Raw genomic sequence first — 13,743 nt, forward strand, 5'->3', positions numbered from 1 at the left:
CAGAAATAGCTTGAAATGAACTTTAGTTTTCACATTGTAATCACTGTATAACCAAGGAAGTATCCATTTAGATGAATTATCTATCATAATTTATTGTATCAACACTACACCCATTGATTTTGGTATATGGTGAAAGGTATGGGTCTAGTTTCATTGTCCTACATGAGTATCCAGTTTTCCCTTAGACTAAGACTCTGTCTGTAGGTAGTTGGGCATTAACAAAGATATTTATATAAGGAAATGTGTTGAAATCAGTGCTCTAGAAAAAAAATTCTTTGAATTGTATGTAGTAGAAGAAGAAAGAGGCAACTGGAAAGAGATGTGTGAATTACAAGTGTGAACTAAGGTGTTAAGCAAAACTGAGTAAGGTGCCATCAGGACTGCAACAGTCCAATAGAATTATAGGACTGTTGCCCCTGTTCTTTAATGTGGGATAATAATTACAGCAACATGCTGTAAGATGGATATGAAAAGGGATGCTACTAAAATCAGAAATAGCTTGAAATGAACTTTAGTTTTCACATTGTAATCACTGTATAACCAAGGAAGTTTCCATTTAGATGAATTATCTATCATAATTTATTGTATCAACACTACACCCATTTCATGAGCTCCCACCACAGGGTATGCAAGAGACACTATAGAAGAAATAGCCTCTCTATCCCTTTTCTTACCAGATACAACAAAATTACCATTTATCAACTTTTGGTGCTTTCTTAAAAAAAAGCATTTTAGAATGCCTGCCAAGGTGGCATGTGATGTCTGATAGCCAGACCTCTTGGTGCCTGATGACTCTAAAAGGCTCTCAGGCAAGAGCAGAACCATCCTAGAGCACAGAGCCAAGAGGAAATGTCCTCTGTGCCCAAGTCTGCATCTTGTAATAGTCATATACTAAACTAATTACATGATGAAATGTTTTTCTTAAGTTCTTTGAGTCAATCCTTCAAGGGATTTTTAGAGATGTCATTTTTTAGAGTCCAAGTTCCCTTTGAATACTTTGATGATAACTCCTGCATTGTGTCACATGAATGTTAATGGACAACCTCAAAAATTTAGATTCATAGACTGTGTTAAGTAATAATTTCACTAAGTTCAAATATGAAAGATCTAAGTTTCCATTCTAACTGATGTGAGCCATTACAAATGAAAACCATTAAGTCATTACTATCATATTGTTATGTTTTTATCTCTGCTGATTTTGAAGAATATTCAAGCTGACTTATGTTTTTAGGGACTTAATTTTCAACCTTAGTTTCCTAAGTTCGTGTCATCCTTTGGACTTTGGGAGAATTTCCAAATAAATGTTAGTAAAGATTTATGAAATCCTTGGAGGAAGAGTTCTGTTAACCATAAAATCAATAGTCAAATTACCAGGATTAAAAAATACATTTTCATTTAAAAAACATGTGCCAATGGAAGAATTACTTCAAGGTATATCTCAGAATAGAAACTTGAGTATATGTAAACATAGTGGACTTCCATAGACTCTTGCAGACACTCTTTAAATGTTTGTTGATGAAATGAATGAAATCAACAAGAAAGCACTAAGAGAGCTATAATGCAAATTTATTATAACCATGCAACCTTAAAGCCACATCCCAAGGACAACCCACTTAAGGACGCAGGTGTTACACCTCATTCTCAAGCCCAGGACTGTGCATCAAGAGGAGCCCTTTAGGAGTGAGCTGGACCCTAGTAAGGAGAGGATAGCATGGAGAGCCACCTTCTTTGGGAAACAGCTAAGTGCCTGGAACATAATAGATAATGATAAATGTTTGCTAAGTTGAATTGTTAAATCCAAGGTCTGTGTTGGAAACATGACTTTTTTTTTTCAAGATCTGTGATAGGAAATTCCCTTATAGGTGAAATCACCTTATAACAAACTGCTTCTGGCATTTAAGAACTCAAACTTGTGGAGTCAGTATAAGTTCTTCTACATAACTCCATCCTGTGGAAACTGGAGCTGTAGGAGGATTGTAGCAGAAGCTAGTCTCAGCTGCCTTTGATAATTCATGGAGCAGTTCTGCCGAAATCACAGCGTGCATACAGATACCCTTGGGAATCCTTTGAAAATGCAGGGTCTGACTCAGCAGGTCTGGATGGGCCCTAGGAGTCTACTTTTCTAATAAGCTTCCAGGTGATGTTGATGATACTGGTCCATGAATCATCAGACTTTGAGCAACAAGATCATAAGGGATGGGTTTCTAAGTAGTTAGGTTAGGGTAAGCAGACACGGTTTGATGGACAAGCACTCAGATGACTGGTTATATGAACATAGATGAATCGCTTGACTTTTTTGAATACAAATTTTCTCATTAGAAAAATGAGTATAATAACAGGACAATAAAACCTACCACATGGGATTGTTGTGAGAATTAAATTAATAATGCTATGTGAAAATTTACAAGAGCATATGGTCCATAACCATTGCTAACCAATGAACAGTGAGAAGAAAAGCATACAACTCTGTATTGGTAACTGGTAAAAATGGGGAGGTCTTTGGCTGTGTGCTTTCTATAGTTCAAGGGATTCTAGTCTTCATTCCACTTTTTTTTTCTTTTTTTGCCAATTAAAATGTCTAGCACCTAAAAAGAGATCAGTGTTTGTGGAATTGTATTACTAGCAAAGTTGATTACTGCCAAGTGTATGTTTTTGGCATTAAAGACATTGATATCAGGATAATGACCCAATGTCTCCCCATGCTACTAACAGAAAAGAGAACTTTCACACATGAAAACGGTAATAACTTTTGGGCCTTGGGTCTTCGTTAAACCAGAGTTTAATGGTTAGAAGACTCAAATGAAGAAGACAGAACCAGCCCCGATTTCTAATGAAAATATGATGATAAAATAGCTGGTTATTCTTTGCCAGCCAGTGGCCACAGTATTTTCTAATTTCATAAATTACATATGAAATTTTCTCTGTTAGATATAAAACCAAAGATTAACATTGGTGGTTTGGCCTGGCTTGTCCCTGTTAGGTGGCTCAGGAGCTCAGCCTGCAGTGGTGCAGCCACAGGGGCTCAGTCATACACATCCTTGCAAACTGTCCCCAACGCCACCCGCATAATGCCACCAGAAATTGCTTTTCTGAGAGTCAAAGTCTCTTGTTAACAAACTTGCAGACTATTAAATAAATCTTTCAAAAAGTGCATAGCAGGAAATAGAAGGTAGAAAAATCAGTGGATAACCTGCAGTATCATTTACATCTTAACATCTCTTTCCACTGAGAAATCAGAGACAGGAAGAAATTGTTAGCACCTTGAGACAGTCTAATTTAATTCATTTTGCAATAAAATCCAGAGTGAATCAGCTATACTTTGCCAAAAGAAATGAGATTTTAAAGCCTAGTCAGAATATTTAAACAAAGTGTTATTAAAAGATGTTCTTTTATCTTCCTTTTTATCTATAGGTCCCAGGAGAAAAAAGAAGAAGCTATCACCTTACTGAAGGATTCCATTAAGTACGGTCCAGAGTTTGCAGACGCATATTCAAGCCTAGCTTCGTTATTGGCTGAGCAGGTCATTGTTTCCATTTAATTTCACACAGTTTTTAAAAATGTTACTATAGAGTATTAGTTAATGTTACACAGATTTTTGTACTAATGATTTAATTTGTAAGCTCATATTGGACCCCTGATCTCCCTGACAATTTTTTTGTTGACAGACATTTCAAGCCTAATTTCTCACTCTAATATCCTCTGTATAGTGAAGATGATCTTTAGATAAAGATGGTCCATTATCGGCCATTGATACATTCTCCATCACTTTGGAACAAAAATTTGTCATGAAGAGTACACAATATTTGCTGTTTTTACTACTATTTACTTGTTATATTTTTCTGGAGAAATGCTAATGAACTAAAATCTCTAAACCCAGTATGGAACCCATTACCAATAATCTTGAAGGTCCTGTGTCTTAATACCTGTTAGAAGATTATAGCGGGTTGTAGGATGGGCTCGTAATAGAACATTTCTCTTGGCATAAAACAGGTGTGTTTTGAATTTCCTCCTCCTTTCATTTGTGTCTAAATGATTTGATACCACTTTTCACAGTCCTGGATGCATGCCCCTCTGCTATAGAGAAACAGATCTAAGTTGTCTTCTGTAAATCAATGATATAGTTTAGTTGACACTCGTTAATGCCCTCAATAGATAGTAGATTCTGCTATCACACTATTGCCAGATGTCCTTAAAATCAGAGTCAACATCTTGCAAGATGCCCTGTAGCATTCAGTTGGCTTAAACATAATGAATGATTTGATACTGCATGTCAGTTACATGGAGAATAATTGAAAAATTTTTGGAGGTTTCACCCAGAAGCAAAATTAGGACATTCTATGAATATTTAAGTGACAGAAATGATAAACCTAGTTTTCTTGCTCTAATGTTCTCCATATACCATGGGTGGGCTTTAGTCAAAAAGCCCTGTCCGTGGTGGATGATTTTAATGCATATTTTAGTACAACGTTTCAGCTAAAGTGATCGTAGCCGTGTTCTATGACGTACACTGATAGTCCTCAGCTGCCTTTGGCTTGTGTTGAAGCAGACACAGTAGGGTTTTCTGAAGAAAGGATTGGCTCCGTCCATCAGTATCCCTTTGTTTCACCTCACCCTGGCTCCTTCACTTTCCAGAGGCCCTCACCCTGCCCCTTCCTGGCCAGTCATCTTGCAGTTTCTCAGACATGCCCAGCATGCTCCTCTCTTGTGTCTTTGCACTGACTGGTCCCTCTGCCGGCAGCACTTCTCTTGCAGACATCTTCAAGTTTCCTTCCTCCTATCATGCTGGTTTCTGCCCACACATTACTATAGCAGGAGGTCTTCTGTGATGTTCTCTTGTTAATTGCAACCTTCCACTGCCCATCATGTTCTCTGTCACCTTGTCCTTGTCCTTGCCTTATTTTTCCCTTGTCTGTCACCTTGTCCTTTGTCCTTGCCTTATTTTTCCCTGTAGCATCTATCACCATCTAGCATACACTTATTTGTTTATGATCCTTCTCCCACCACTGGAATATTTGACTCTATGAGAACAGCTGTCTGTCTTATTCATGCCTGTCACATTGTATGCCCTCAACACATTTTGTTGGGGGAATAAATGAATCAATATGAACTGACGAACATGCGGTCCCCCAACCCAGGTCATGTTCTAAAATTTACTCTACATTGTATGCCCTCAACACATTTTGTTGGGGGAATAAATGAATCAATATGAACTGACGAACGTGCGGTCCCCCAACCCAGGTCATGTTCTAAAATTTACTCCTATATTACAAGCAGAGCTGGACATGTGAACCACACTGTTTTGTAACTAAATTGTGCCTTAGCATTATGCCCTTGTCCTACACTGAGGGACAGTATAAGAAACAGCCCTGTGAATTATTCATTATAACCATAGGGTCAGAGGCCATCACCCATGACATCACCCAAAGACTTCTTTATGAGGACTCAAGGGGAAACTTCTCTCATGTTTCAGTATTAGAAAAGGCTAGGCTTCTCTTAAATTGTAAGATTTTTGTTGTATTTTTAATCCAATGCATGAAAAAATCTTGCAATTGCTATAAAGGTCAACTCTATTTCCCTATGCCCACAGTTCCCCACACCCCGCTCCCAACCAACAACCATCTGAACAGTACAGATGCTTTTCCAGGTGTGCTGCTTTCACTCCTGGGCTTATAATTTTCCTTAAGAATTTATTTTGTTCAATATTTTTGAAATTGCTCTTCCTGATGAAAACTATTCTTATGGTAAGTGACAATATCACTTACCTATGTCAGTGATGACACAGTGTGTTGTTTTCTGGGAGCTCTTCACAGTATGAATGGGATTTGTACCTATGCACAAGCTCCATCCTCCTGTAACACCATCTTTTCCTTCTCTCCTAAATGCTCCCCATGCTTCAAAGTCCAGTTCAACTTCCACCTCCTCCCCCAACATGCTTCCACCTCCCCATCTCATGGTGAGTTATCTTTCCAAAGAGCTCCATTCATGGGAACCCACATCAACACTAATCATGTATTTTTATTTCTTGAATTGATACCTTGCTCTAAAATTTAAGCCTTGTGTTGACTTTTAGCTTTCTAGGTTTATCTCATGGGAACCCACATCAACACTAATCATGTATTTTTATTTCTTGAATTGATACCTTGCTCTGAAATTTAAGCCTTGTGTTGACTTTTAGCTTTCTAGGTTTATCTTCCTCACTGTGACTACCAGTTTCTTTAAGAAAAGCAGTGTCTTCCTGGTAAACCTATTCCCTGTCTAGGGCTTAGCAAAGTTCACTGTGTAATGCAGCCATTCATGCAGCATGCCTTGCCTTAAGGTATTTTGGGATTCGGTTACCTGTGGTGTGATATTGACAGCATGTGTCAGTGAACTAGGAGACCTGGCTGCAGACCTCACTTCTAGTAACCAAGTGCACAGGCTTGGGTGAAGAGTCCCTTACCTCTCAAGGTAAATAGATTATAAGTTCTCTTCCAAAACAGTTTCCAATTCTGAATATTAATAAATATTCTAAATTATATATGTAATGTCTTTAACATTTTAAGAATATCTAAAACTATCTCTTTAACACAAACTAAGTGCTAATGAATATATTTAATAAATACCTTAAGGCTCCACTGTAATTAGTGCTATTGTTTTTATACAAATAAAGTATTAATATGTTAATATCTTGAAAAGTAATTTGCCTTAATAAATATCTCGAAGCTTGTATTTTTTTTAATTGATGAACTCTAAGTTTATGAAAAGTTACTATTTTAAAAATGATCAAGATGTTTGGTGACCTTGAAATTTATTTTAGTCCATTCTGCAGTATAATAGTCCACCTTATCCTCAGGAAATATATTCCAAGACCCCCCAGTGGATGCCTGAAACTATGGATTGTACTGAACTCTATAGACAGTAGGTTTTTCCCTATACATACATACCCACGATAAAGTTTAATTTATAAATTAGGCACAGTTTAAGACATTGACAACAATAACTAAGAACAGAATAATTAGAGCAATATACTTTTCACAATTTCATTGATAGAAACTTCATTCTTACTGCAGATATTAGCCACCTCAGCATTTGATTTTTTCCTTTTTCTTATTAATCAAGAACTTTCACCTTTTCTCTTAAAAGAAGCACTTTACAACTTCTCTTTGGCATCTTCTAATTGCCAGCATCACTACTCTTGTGCTTTGGGGCCATGATTAAGTAAGGGTCACTTGACACAAGTACTGCACAATCTGATAACCAAGAGTTGGCTACTAAGTGACTGGCAGGGAGTGTCGACAGTGTAGAGATGCTGGAAAAAGGGACGATTCATGTCTGGGGGTGTGGAGCAGGACAGTGCGAGATTTCATCACGCTACTCAGAATAGTGGGAATTTAAAACTTATGAATTATTTATTTCTGGAATTTTTCATTTAATATTTTCAGACCATGGTTGACCGCCGGTAACTGAAACTGCAGAAAACAAAACTGTGGATGGGGGAGGAGGAGAGAGACCACTGCACCTTTGCATTCATCGTTACTATTAACAAATTTTAGAGCAGGTGGAAATTTAAAAAGAACAACATATAGGCTTTTTTCCTCGTTATGTTTAAGAAGTGTCAGATGGCTTATTAAAAATTGATTACTTGATAAATTTAAGTTTTGTGAACCACGATGGCAAAATGATATAAAGTTATTGCATTTCACATAGCTGCAGTTGTGAACAATTTTTAAGGAAGATAAATGACGAAGGCCATGATCTCTTCTTACACAGACAGGTCACATCTTTTTGACTGTTTTCCTACTCTAGATGTGCGTGTAAACTGCTGAGAGGTCCAAGAATGTAACTGAAAGATTGAAAGTTTCTTTCTTCTGACCCTTTTGGCAATTGATTTGAACATGAAAGAGACTGAGCAGCTGGTGGGCATAACTCAGGATTCCTTTTCTTCTCTGACTTTTAAGACCTTATCTTCATGTTTTGAATTCTTTAGCAATAAGAGAATGCTTCAGATGCACAAGTAAGGCACAGAGAAACTGTTAGAGAAAAATCCACCTAACTTACCAAATGAACAAATGGTAGAAAATGAATTCATTTCTTGGTGGCACAACTTTAGTTAACAGCATCCCAGAATTTCAAACACCCAGAATATATGAAAGAATGTCTGTCACCCTTGGCCAATCTGTAACACACTTGTGAAGCCATCCCCTTGCTTAAGCAGGTCATTTTCCAGTGCCATCATCTGTCCACGTGCACAGCCCATGCTTATTGTGATTGTGGACCAGTCTAATGCTAAAACACTCTTTCCTACACTGAGCTGAAATCACCCATTTTGCAGCAACTTTTCAGAACCTGGATAAAAGGATTCATCTTTATCTCTATTTAATTTCAAGTTTTTTATTTCAGCTTGATATTCTGAAATTGCTAGCCTAGAAATTTCTGATTTTCTAGGACTTTTTAGTCTTTTTTTCCTGCCATTCACTGTATTGATTCCTCTTTCCAGCTATTTCAACTGACAGGTTAGATATGAATAGCTTCCACTTACTTCTTCATGTCTTTGAGAGAAAAAAAAAAGTACAAGTTGAGATGAGTAACAGATAGAAATCCCCGAAGCATATCTGTAGAACCTTCTCTACAGGTTGACCTCTATCTTAACCCAGACTCTTTGGGTAGAATTATTCAACCTTTTGTTAATTTATCAAATTATATTACCATTTAGCTCACCTCTCTAAGTCCTGTCAAGGATATTTGAGACATTTCCTCAGACACCTGCTGAAACCCTTCCCTAATGTAAGGCTGTGATTCTATCAAAAAGGGAAACAAGGTTTACTTGGAATGCCTTACTTTTACTGTAAGTTTGCTGCTGTCTGTTGATGCCATTTGCCATCCTTGGTGCCAAGAAAACTATGAGTGTCATAATCCCTTCCAGGATTTGTCTGGAACTAATACTGTGTTCCTTACTCTGTTGGAACCTGAGGGAAGCAAGTAAATCTGTTTAGGCAAAGTAGATTTGAGAAGGGAAAATTAGAAAAATATGTTAATAAATTGAAAAGACATTATATGGTAGAGCATGTTAATGCTGGTAATGGACCCCAAATTTAAAACTGATAGATAACAAGTAAAGGTAAGTGTCCAAAGGTTTGAAAACCTATGAGGCTACTAGAGGTGGGGGTGGGGCTGGTTAATGAGGTCAAGGGCCACAAAAAATGATTACACCATGTAATGTTAAATAAAATCTGAGGCACTTAAAAAAATAAAAAATTGACAAAATAAAATGTGAAGAAGAAAGTCTTGTGGAAATACACAGGCTGTCTTGGAGGGTGCTTTTATTATATGAGTAGTTGTGAGTCTTGATTCACGAAGACAGTGAGGGAACGGATAGACTGTCGTGGAGAAAGATTTCCTTTGTACTTTGGGACTATCAGTATGTGAAACAAAAGAAAAACAGAAAATTAAGACCTCCAGGAAAGAGCACCTAAAGAACTGAGAGGACTTATGGCCCCTGATGGCCATGGGAAGCCAGGGAGAAACAAGATTTTAGGAAGGAAATGTGATCAGGTTTAACGTTTTTTCCTAGTTAAACAAGTAATATACACATATAATGGAAAGTGTGAAAAATCAGAGAAAATAAAATATATTCTTCACCTTTAATATAATATCTGGAAACAACAAATGTTACTTTTTAATATCATGTAGTTCTTTTAAATGTATTTATGTTGTTTTACATTCATATAGTTTGTGTCCTGTTCTCCTTCCATTAAATTATACATAATTTTATGTGGTTTTTTTTCTTGGTGCTACGTGGCCTTCATCAATACCATTTTAATGGCAGTTTACTATTTTATCAAAATGATGCATTGTAGTTTACATGATAATATCCCAACCGTTGGTCATTTGGATTCGTTTTTCTTTTCTGTGGCAGTGAACTTTTCCTTTCTTATGGCTCTTTTAAAACAATATTTTGAATCATTTTCTAATGATACAGATTCTCATGTCAAAGAATATGAGCTTATTTCTTGACTTTTGAGACATTTTACTAAATTGATTTCCAAAAGAGTGATGCTAATTAACTCTGCCATCAGCAGTGTACAACCTGTAAGTCTTGAATGTTAATGGAACATTTAAATGAAAATGGTATATGGACAGATAACAGTGAGAGAGATCAGGGAGAGAAGGATAGGTTTAGGACTTGAAATAAATGAAACCATATTATAAGCAGGTAATTTCTCTGAGAGGGAAATAGTGTAGGAAAGAATAGTGTAGGAAAAAAAACCAAAAGAAAATTTTAACCTCATTTTACAGATAAATCTGTAAGGTACACAGAATTAAGTGGCTGCCAAAGGTCATACAAATAACTAGTGGCAGGACCTGGACTCCTCACCCATCGCCCCTTCACTGTATGACATGGGGGTCCTATGATTAGACTGTGGTAATGGGCCATAGTTAATGAGATTGGGTGCAGAAGGGACACAAGGAGAAGAGAAATGATAGAAGAAACCCAGGAGGATGAGTTGTCATAAGAGGTAGATACATAAAAGTGTCCTGAAGAACGTCAATGCCCCTCTGTGTCTACTGCAGCAAAGAAGTCAAGAAAACTGAGAACAGGAGATAGATTCCTAAATCTGAAGTCAGGGTGGTCTCTGGCTTGCTGTTCTCTTCTGGTTCTCCATTAGCATTCAGAACTGGCTCTATTCCAGCTTCACAGCTAGGATTGTAAACATTTAGAAGCCTACAGTTATTTTTAATCAGCCTACTCTTGCCATAGATTGTATAACTTTGTATTACATTAGCAGTAAAGGAAATAAAATTAGCATTGTTTATGACTCTGATCCACTGTAAATTATTACTGGTCCCTGGTTTATAGCCTATTGAAAAACAATTAATTAATATGATACCACTTAAAATAAAATATTTTCCTTTCATGTATTTTGGGATATGACTTCACCCGATAACAACAGTGAAAAGAAAATTGGAACAATAAAATGTAAGTTAGAACCATAAATCAAATAAGACGTCCAGGGTCAATTTCTCTCCTACAAATGCCATCTGTTGGGTAGATTCAGCCATCCGTACCATTTGCTATGGGTTAAATGTGTCCCCCAAAAGCTCATGTATTAGAAACTTGACCACATTGTAAGAGTGTTAAAAGGGTGGGAAATCTAGTTATGGTATTTGAAAGGTGGGGTCTTTAAAATGTAATTAGATTGTGCGGACTGTGCCCTTGTGAATGGGTTGATCCTTTCGTGGAGTAATGGGCATGGTTCTGATGGTGTTATAAGTAGAGCGAGTGAGCAGGTTAGTGCTCTTGCTCAGCCCGATCTCGCCATGTGATAAGCTGGTCACCACGGGACTCTGTATAGAGATTCCACCAAGAAGAAGGCCCTCACCAGGTGTGCTCCCTGGCCCTTGGGCTTCCATATTGCTCATCATATCATCATTATTATTTTTATGATAACTTTTTTGATACCAAGCTGCCACAGAAGTGGCATATCAAGAAAGTTTAAAGCAAAACAAAAGAGAAAAGGTGTTAGAGCAGTGTTTCAACCTTTGTTGGCTATCACTCATGGTAAATTTCTTTTATATCATATATAATTTTTTTATATCATGACCCAGCTTACAACACACAAACATATAAAACAAATAAAAGTTTTATAAAACAATACCTTTACTATATGCAATGTACTCTGTGATATTTTCTATTCTATTGTAGTTTATTCTGTTTCATCTTTTTTTTTTTTAATGCTAGACACAACCCACTCATGGGTCACAATTTGCAATTTGAAAAAACACTTTTAGAGAAAACATCTCTGACTACATTTCAAAGTTAATTATATTGTTCTATTTAATAAATATATTTTATTCATTATAATTGAAAGTTGGCTGTCTTTTATACCTCAATCAAATAGCATATGCTAGACAAATTGCCAGTCTAGCTACCTGTCATAGTGGTTCTTAATCTTATGGACGCCATTGAGAATCTGTTGAAAGCTACTGACTTACTAGAAAAATGTACACACACACAATATTCCTTATATAGTTTCAAGGGACTTATTGATTTCTTGAAGTCAAGCTAAGAACCTCTCCTACAATCTTATAATTAAACAGGTACTGTACTAGGAAACTTAAGGAACATTAAACAAAATAATTTTAAGAATGATTCAATATTAGATTTTAGAAATAATTGCTAGAAGGGCTAGGAAGTGACTGGATTGGTAAGAAAGGGTTTTATTTCTCTTTTCTGTTAAAGTCCTGGAGAATATCAACTGACCTCTCTCTCCCGAGAAAGGACAACAGTTGTACCACCAGTGGATTTGATCACTGCTGTGGTTTGGATGTGGTTTGTCCCCACCAAAACTCATTTGATCCCCAGTGTGGCAATGTTAGGAGGTGGGGCCTAGTGGGAGGTATTTGGGTTATGGGGACGGATCCCTCATTAATTAATGATTAATGCCCTCCTGAGGGGGAAAGTGAGTTATTGCTCTTGCAGGAATAGGTAAGTTCCCNATAAATTTCATTTATTTATAAATTACCCAGTTTCAGGTATTCTGTTATAAGCAACAGAAATGTACTAATAACACCACTCTACGTGTGGCTAAATCAACTTGGAACTGGACCCTTACTTAAGAATTTATTGATTTAATTATTCAACACATATTTATTGAGCACCTAGATAACACCAAGCACAGGAGGTGGTTGAAGAAGCAAATAGCCTTACTCTCATGGAACGTAGAGTCTGGCAGGGAAGGCTATCCCTACAAAGATTTACAGCCCCCTCCCAATACCTAACACAAGCGTGACAAATGTGCAAAGGGAAAGTATCAGTGAGAATGTTAAGGGGACCTAACCTAATGTGGGGAAAGGGTGTATAGGGAGTGGGGCTGGTTGCAAAAGGATGACATTTAATCTGATACCTGAAAAACTGATAGATATCAGTGTGACACAAATGAAAGTAAAAGCTTTCTGGTAGAAGGAAAAGACCATGTCAGGGCTCTGAGGTGGGAAATAGTATGGTTCTTCCTCTAACAGAAAGTAACGTGACTGGAAGTATAGAGAATGGGGACAAAATGGCGTGAGAAGAGTGTAGAGAAGCAGGAAGCTGCAATTGTATACAAATGTGGGGTTTCACTTTTTTCCTGGTCCCATGATGGCTGTACTGTAGATGCTTACTCTTGTCATGCTTTCTCTTAGCCGTTATTTTACTATTCTTGGCATTTCCTCTTTTAAGTGGTTGTTTCTCTTTTGCTTAAATTGTCACAGCGTGGTGTTGATCACACTTTGCTGGGAGATAAGAAAATTAAGGATTAGAAAATATCTAACATTTCCTTGGTGGGGAAGAATGCCACATTAATGAATTTATTTCAGTTGGATGTGGAAGAGAATTAGATCAAATATCGATAGCATGTTTCTCATAAATGTCTATGTTGATGACTTCCAGGTGGAAGAACTATTTTGCAAAAAAAAATAAAAGTTTAGAGGGTGCGAAAGCAGGCATCTCTGCTTTATCTTATCAGCTGCTATGTCTTCAGTAGTTTCTTAGAGAAGATGTCAACATGATTTTAAAGATCTGTTTGTCTCTAACTTCCCAGGTTTGTAGGAGTAAATAAAGTTATTTGGTCAATGGGAAATACCTTATGACTCTGTGTGCTTTAAATTATCAATTACAGTGAAAGCACTTCTACAAAGCAGTTTAGACACGTGACCATGATGTCTGGACACCAGGACAACTTGTTTGTTCTATAAATCCTTCCCCACTTCGGAAGGCCACACTCT

General features: G+C 37.0%; 1 protein-coding gene across 1 annotated transcript in view; it reads left to right on the forward strand.

Moving 5' to 3' along the window:
* TMTC1 (transmembrane and tetratricopeptide repeat containing 1) overlaps positions 1–13,743 on the forward strand; it is a gene marked incomplete at its 5' end in the record, with an annotated part of 170,532 nt that overhangs the window by 113,004 nt on the left and 43,785 nt on the right. Inside the window, one exon of the mRNA XM_008573589.1 lies at positions 3,412–3,520. Coding sequence (XP_008571811.1) covers positions 3,412–3,520 — 109 coding nt within the window. The remainder of the gene's footprint in view (positions 1–3,411; positions 3,521–13,743) is intronic.

This window comes from Galeopterus variegatus, unplaced genomic scaffold (genome assembly GCF_000696425.1).
Source record: "Galeopterus variegatus unplaced genomic scaffold, G_variegatus-3.0.2 Scaffold937, whole genome shotgun sequence".
In the NCBI taxonomy this organism is placed as follows: domain Eukaryota; kingdom Metazoa; phylum Chordata; class Mammalia; order Dermoptera; family Cynocephalidae; genus Galeopterus; species Galeopterus variegatus.